Here is a 7,607-nt window from a genome sequence, read left to right as displayed (position 1 = left end):
AGGCTAATTCGGGGTTCGCTTACTCACCATGCAAGGGAGAAAATTCAAGCTATATATTCAAAACACTATAAAGATGCTATTATTAGAGCAATAATAATAAAATAGCAATAAACCCGCCGTCACGCTCTGGATCGTGTGTGCCCGGTAGGTGAACTCCTGTAACCGATGTTAATTTTGCGCCATTCAGCTAACTGACTGCAACATTTGACGAAAGCAGAGTATACGACATGCTGGCAGTACTTGGAAGCTGTCAGAAGTACCTGACCCGAAATTTTCTCGAGAAGTGGATAGGGTTTTTCTTCGACATTCTGAGTAAAACAATAAAGTAAGTAATAAGCGGTTGGTACTGCCATATATTTTATGTCAGAGTTACACCACCAAAAATTACATTCTCTCGATCGAGGTACCCCTATGGTACCACTTACATCGTAGTGCCATAAGATTGTGCCTACTTCTTGGATACTATGTTCTTCTTCTTAAATATCGAATAGTATGCTACAGCTTAAGCATGTGATTAAAAATAATGCCACCCTTCGATATCCGGAAAAAATTACTCGAGTCTGAAAAATGTCATTAGTGTGTGTCATTATAAAGCGGCCTACGAGGCCATGCGTTACGGCAGAGCATATTATCTGCAGCTCGTTGAACTTCATTGATCCAGGCGATTTCTGGGCTGAGGTATGTATCCGTCCATTCTCGCAGGGTGGCCTCATCCGTGATACTGGCGAGCTCATTCAGATTTTCTTGTACTGTCTTAACCAGCTGTTGCATAGCCATAATCTCTGAGATTGCAGAACGTAAAGTTGAAGGACTGCTAAAATTGTGATTCCGGTTCATCGCTGTCATCGTTGCCTTTAATGAGAGCAGTGTACTTGTTGAAAACAAAAGACAACTACGGTTGCAAAGTACAATTGCACTGAATCACCTCGGCTCTAAACCGCTAGGCCTACAGGACTACATGAGTCACGATCTACTACTACTACTACTAACGATCCGCGAACTTCAGTTCCGCCAAAATCAATGAAAATCAAGGTTACATTGGAATGTGTCAACCCCCGACTTGAAGTACTATGTGCCGTGTTTCTTTTCACCTGTTTTGTTATACGTCTGTGGCGTCAATAAGATAACAAATCCAGAATGCCTGTCACTCTGTTGGACGAAGACATTGATTGTTGCAACGGTTACGGCTACTACCATTACAATCCGCTTGGGTTAGCGCAATGCAATTATTATGCAAGAACGTTCATTGATGAATACGAATATTTCGTGCGTAAAGATTTAGTCTAAATCATTAGCAGAAAATCATAATTTTCTTCTAGTAATCTACATAAAAGTGTAGGTGAAGTTCTTATTTAATTATGTAGGTTAAGTTATTTATAAGAGTGTTTTTAAAACACATGCAAATGATTAGTAGGGTTGGGGCTCTATTGCAAAATTAGCTGTATAGAAGGAAAAAAATAAGGGAAAAATAACAGCGGAGGACGACTGAACCGCTTATATTGACAGTACCATGAAAATACCCGTTTATTCCAGTGCGACCACCATGGAATGACTATTTTAAGGCATTCCTTACACTATACAAACCTTGTAAGTATTTTTAGCTTCTGTAAGCAGTCTTTTTTGACGAATTTGATTATATTGTTGTATCGCAATGAGGACCTTCGATCCCGGGTAGTCGCACGCAAGCAGTGGCTGGGAAAAATCATCTAGAGCTATCGGATGATTGCACCTCAGCAGCTTCTGAATATCCCCCAAGACCTGTAAGCGCGATTACTTATTATTGCGTACGAATTTTTTTTACGCAGAGATTTACTAATCATTTCGTGAAGAAATGTTCGACTCGGCACCTCTGGATGAATGAGCGGAACTTTTCTACGACGTTAGGCACTGCATGTCTCCAAATAACCTTCTGCTCTTTTCAGATATAGGATCAGATGCCTATTAATGTGAGCCGTGGCGATAACAAAGCGGTCCAGTAGTTTTGTTCATATTTAGAAACAGTGAATAAAGTTTATTTATATGCAATAAAATTCCGGAACCGTTGCTTGAAGGAGGTGGTCGTTAAAAGTTCTTTCCTGCAACCTACACATACGGAATCCGCTTGAAAATATTAACTAAATTCAATATCCATTCGATTCGGATACTGTTTGAAATGCTCCAGGGTTTAAAGGAATCGTCATTGTGGAAATTATTACCTTGGTATCGTAGGATCCCGTATTGAGATATGCAAGACAAAGTGAAAGCACTGGTACGGATGATGCGAAGAGTTGGCACAAAGCAGTGAAGTGGTCAAACCTGTAATATCACATTGTTTTTTTGCAATAAAAACTATTCGTTTGCTACACATGATATTGCTACCGTTTACGCGAATAATAACGAAGAGGATTATGCAAACGGGCATTGAAGAAAAAAAGACTGGTGCCGCCTCTTCTATGTGTTCTGTACGCATTGCCTGATTACCGTAATGATCTTCCTCCTTTTTTACTTGGGTTTTAACTCGCAGGTCGCGCGTAGGCCTCCCGCACCAACAGGCCTACGCAATTGAATCATCAGTAGACAGCGGGTGTATTTACCCGATTGAATCACATTGTTTCCTACTTACCCATACATACCTTGACGCATACCAAACAGTTTTGTTTTAATTAGATTTGCGCTTTTCTGATTATTCATGGTCCATTATTCAGGAAGAATTATCACGTTCATTAGTAAAACTCTTTTCGACTTGGCAGTTAATGTCGGGAATTGAGAGCAGTACTCTTACATATACTAGAAACAATAGGGTATCTGACACAGCTTTAAAGCCCCTAAATCTCGCCGTAGTACGGTTTGGGGCTTACAAGACACGTAAGGTACGTGTACGATTGCACATACGAGCCAAAATATGCATTTAAAGGTGCAGATTATTACTAATAGAGTAATTATTAATCTCGTATATATAGCCGATTTTGCCCAACCTGTGATACAGGTTAAGTAATTAAGTGCTACGTTACCGTTGCCAACCGGTGAGGACGATGCCTTTGATGTTCAGTCTGTCTTCGAAGATTCTGGCCATTAAAACCCAGGCAATATTGTTTCCCAGGCGGGTCGTGTAATCAGGGAGTTGATAGGTCGGATCTGTAGCTCCCTTGAAAGCACTGGCCACCCATATTCCAGGAAAATTAAGCGCGATATACTTCTCCATTGCGAGCAGCACATCAGAAGATAGAATTTGCGAGTACTGCCATACCATGATTTCGACAAGAGAGCTTAGGTTTTTGTACTGTGACAGTTTTGACATATCAACCTATGGCAAAATAACACACCTATATCAGTGTCAGGTTTTTTCTATAAACATAAGTAAAAATGTAAATCACATTCTGGAAACAGCTGAGTCTAGGTAGCTAGTATACATCCATTTGGATACGTCGTCGTACGCGGCATCGCTGGTTCAGATCAACTATGTTTTTACTCAACGGAAGGGCCAAGCCTACAAGGAAAAGTTCCTTGCTGCCTCAGATCTACTAAATAGAAATTCCAGCGAGGAACTTCTTTTCAAACTAACACAATACAGCAGGATAACTCTGAAAATCTGCCGAGCAAGGGGATAACTGACGCTAAGTTGAGAAAATTCGCTTTTGTATAGGTATGTCATTCTAAAAATAACCACAGAAGACTTATCGAGGCAATAATGTTTTCTCTTATTTCGAATTTTCACTGCTAGTGTTGCTGTCTTTGCTCTATCGCTTACACTTTTTGTTGGGACATTAGTCTGATTTGTTTATAATACTCCAAATAGGAGAAACGTCCTTGATATAAAATCAATGTACTGACACAAAGGCATTAAAAATCCTGTACTCCTGTAAAAATCCTGTAAAAATCAATACTACATTTGTGATACAAATACAAAAAACAGCGAAGGTGTCCCGAGGCTAGTTCAGCGAGAACGCAAAATTGTTTTTACTTATATATGTGATGAACAAATGTTATTTCCCTCTAGGTTCTATGAGACTCGCAAACGTTATGGGAACCTAGAAGCCACACTCGTCATAGTTACGAACATAAAGTACCTTTCGAAGCATGTCGTCCCACATCACGGGCTGGATACCGAGTTCTTTGACAGCTGAAGCCACTTCGAATACATGATCAAGGAACAAATCGTCTGTTGTCCATTTGCGGAGGACCATTCTCGCTTTGCACCTGTTACATCGGAAAAGTTCTACGACGCGAAATTCTACCGATCGTAATTAAAGTTTATATCCTCTATATTTATTATTATTATTAGTTATTCATTAATAATAATTATAATAATATAAGCAATATTTATACACACAATATTTGTTATTTTGATTATGATAGTAATTCCCTGCGGAACTTGAGCAAATTTCCACGCAGAGACAAATTATGGGCACAGAAAAATAAGAGTTCACACGTGTATTTCATCCTAAAGGTAAATATATCGATCACATAGTTTGGCGTCTGTTTACATCGCCATTATTACACGGTTGAAGAGCTGGGTTACACGTGAACATACCTAGAACATTGGCCAATGACAAACACCTCATCGCTTCCGATGTGAAGATGGGTAATATAGCCTTTGTGAAGATCAACAACCTGGCGAATCATCTCACGAATCATTTGCATACTTTCATTCAAAGACGGACACAATGCCTGCGGGTTTGTACTGTTTTCACTGGAATCATTTGATATCGTACGCATGATGATAGTAAATTTACGTCGGCATAAAGGCAGCAGGGGTACAATAAGAGAGACACAACATTAAAGCAAAATAGGTTTTGAGCGAGACTGACACGTACCTACAATGTAAATGTGAAAGCAGACGTATCCGTTAGGTCAAACGCTTTTTCACAAAAAAAAAAACATCGTTTATATGAAATTATTTGCGGAATAACAAATAACCCTACCGAAGTTCGATGTGTTCTTCTAACTTCAGACTAAATTCGAGATGGCCGAAGGTTTGAATTAGCGGCATCGTCGTAAGGTTGTTCGATTGCGCTGCCGCTAAGAGCCGATTGATATTTTCTACCGAGTAGTGATTTAGAGCGGTGAGGTTACGTAGAGAGCCTGAATAGGGGAACATGTCTTCGTACTCAATAAGTAAACCGGTAGCACCCATTTTTCGAAGCAAAGGAAACACCTTTTCCATGTATGAGATCTATAAACAGAACCCCATGGGACGAGTTAATATGTTCATAATGCTGCAACGTGCGTTTATCGAAACTTCCACATGAGGCCATTCACTATTTACCGAGAGTAATATCATGAAGGTAATGAAGCCGCGAGTCTACCTAATAGACGATTCTCTATTTTTAACATTTTAAAACGATATTTTCCCCACCAGAATGTTCTAAAATCTAGTTTATTTGAGTACTGCTAGCGATCGCAAGAAAGTAACCAAATTTGGCCTCTTCATATAAAACTTGGAAATCTTCGCTTTTACTCTATTTTTCAATAACTTACTGCTAAAGGCGCTCCTTTGAGATCTAAATGGACAATCTTCTCCTTGAAATTATAATGTGAATCTGAAAGGTCAGTCCAATGCCATTGGGGGTGGTTTCTTAAATTGCATCATCGTGGCAATTTGACGAAGATATGCTGTTTTTTTCCTTAAACAAGCCCATGCAATTTGGCGATATCGTGATTTATCTTTTATGAATGCTTTTTATGTTTTTCTTTTCAAAAAGGGAGAGAAAAATTTACCTGTCGGCGAAGAGTTGACACTCGTTTGCGCAATAATGGCGACTACGCCCAAACTCAGAATGGCTGGGAACGGCGAACTCATCCTGCGCAGAACAAGTTGAATACTAGGTATCTATTTTTATGCCTTAGACTAAGGTTTCGATATACTGTATGTTTGCTAGAAGAAATTTTGTCAGCTGTTTAACGAATAAATAAGCTTTCAGCAATTGCTCTAAATCAGTTAATTATTCCTAGCCTTCAATACCTCAAGGGAATGAAGTTAAACACACCGAGAGGTTAACTTGAAAAAAATTAGCTTGCATTAGATACGTTTTAGTCGATTTATTTTTTTAGCGATTTACTATTAGAGGCCATGTAGAGATTTTTTAGCTTTTAGTTGATGTGTATTTCTACTGCTACCACCGATTGATCGTACAATTTATATGACATAATAATAACAGTCATTGCTATCAAGCATAGAGTAGAATAAATCTACGTACCCGTAGACTGTTTTATCGTTGTGTTGCAGACGTTTTTATCCGATCTAGTCACTGGCTGATTATCGAACGTTCGAGGTAGCTGCTTCGATACCACTAACTCGAATATACCTTAGAGCAGTCGAAACTATTTAATGGCCTTCGTAATCCTCGTTTTCTCCGTATGAATCCACCGTTCGGTTGCTTCAACAGCGACTAGCTTTACTGTTTAGCAGTAGAATCTGAAGCAGTATGAGTAGCGGATGGTTGGAGGAGTGCTACAAATGGTAACGACATTGAATCGTTCTCAAACGCTGTGTCGTTTCACGCCGACATGGCCAGTGTAGGGTGAGTGAGACATACATTTACGTATAAACGACAATACAAAAACAGGCAATAGACGTTTGGCAATCTTGTGACGACAGAACGCACAAAGCTTAACTTTGACGCCCCCATTAGTAATAATAACATGAGATGTCACCTTGGTAAATTTAAAACCGACCCATACTGCTAAAGATACATACATAACAAAACTATGTCTAATATGATAAAATCAAATGAAAATGCTCATTTTAGTTTTTTACGGACGAATTTAGGATAAATAAGCTGAAAATCACAGCGCTAATTTTTTTTTTTTTTTTATCAAACTTACGCTAGTTGTGCTAAACAATAGTATAAGGCATCTACGAGGTGACCAAGTAATTCGATTTCAATATATTTTACACGCCTTTTTCTCTCTTATTAGGTTCATGCTATTCAATATTCCGTTTCGTCCCGCGGCCGCTGTATATAGATACACCCTGTTAACGAAGTGTCCCACTGTAATTTTTTACACCATTTTTTTTTCTTCTTTTCTTTTTTGGATCTTTTTCTACGCTTTTATCAGTATCAGTTTGTTAAATAATAATTTCATTTTTCTAATCGTTTTTGTACTTTCAATTATGGTACGTAACGGTGGCGCGTGAAGGAGAAACTTCGATCACGCAAAGCACGTAATCTTCGTTTTAAGAGTTTTATTACGATAAAAAACAGATCTTTATATGGTCTTAACAATTAGCGTCAATTAAAGCTCATTCAAATTGAAGCGGTAAATAATAACTAAATATGATTTTCTGTCAGCTTATATTGCGATACCTACGTTTCTTGGCTTACGGAAACGACGTCTATATGTTATGAAGATGTTTTCATAACCCATTCTTGGATTGAAAAACCGCATTTTAGGACAGATCCTAACGCGAGCTAACCGTGTGAAGACTCCGAGTAAAATACAAATTTAGCGACATGAGAAAACATGCCTGAAGACGAAACTGAAAAATGATTGCTGTCGACTTGTAACAGCCTGTTTGTCCTGATGAGGTTATAGCAGGACCTTTTTCCGTCCCCTATAGCTAACGCGATTTAATAATTGTTAGACCAAGGACTAATCGAGTGGCTTCTAAATTGTACAGAATAAAA

At 38.7% G+C, this 7,607-nt stretch overlaps 1 protein-coding gene across 1 annotated transcript; it reads right to left on the bottom strand.

Moving 5' to 3' along the window:
* Positions 1 to 333: 333 nt before the first annotated feature.
* LOC111254613 (hexosaminidase D-like) lies at positions 334 to 6,391 on the bottom strand. The gene is made up of 10 exons (XM_022815633.2): positions 6,177 to 6,391; positions 5,698 to 5,780; positions 5,458 to 5,519; positions 4,902 to 5,152; positions 4,511 to 4,669; positions 4,047 to 4,176; positions 2,991 to 3,283; positions 2,196 to 2,295; positions 1,585 to 1,758; positions 334 to 852 (listed from the first exon to the last, which is right to left on the bottom strand). Exons 2-10 carry the CDS (start codon positions 5,777 to 5,779, stop codon positions 574 to 576), a joined length of 1,530 nt encoding a protein of 509 aa, XP_022671368.1. The 5' UTR covers position 5,780; positions 6,177 to 6,391; the 3' UTR covers positions 334 to 573.
* Positions 6,392 to 7,607: the final 1,216 nt, after the last annotated feature.

This window comes from Varroa destructor, unplaced genomic scaffold (genome assembly GCF_002443255.2).
Source record: "Varroa destructor unplaced genomic scaffold, Vdes_3.0 BEIS01000007.1, whole genome shotgun sequence".
In the NCBI taxonomy this organism is placed as follows: domain Eukaryota; kingdom Metazoa; phylum Arthropoda; class Arachnida; order Mesostigmata; family Varroidae; genus Varroa; species Varroa destructor.
Note: the sequence above shows the minus strand (reverse complement) of the source record. Positions and strands in the feature narration are given on the sequence as shown.

Excerpts from the sequence above, each read along its gene's own strand:
- LOC111254613 (XM_022815633.2), bottom strand. The coding sequence starts at position 5,779 with ATGAGTTCGCCGTTCCCAGCCATTCTGAGTTTGGGCGTAGTCGCCATT. Across the intron at positions 4,670-4,901 it reads GAAGAACACATCGAACTTCG|TGAAAACAGTACAAACCCGC; the intron begins GTAGGGTTATTT and ends AAATGATTCCAG. Across the intron at positions 4,177-4,510 it reads GTCATTGGCCAATGTTCTAG|GTGCAAAGCGAGAATGGTCC; the intron begins GTATGTTCACGT and ends CCGATGTAACAG.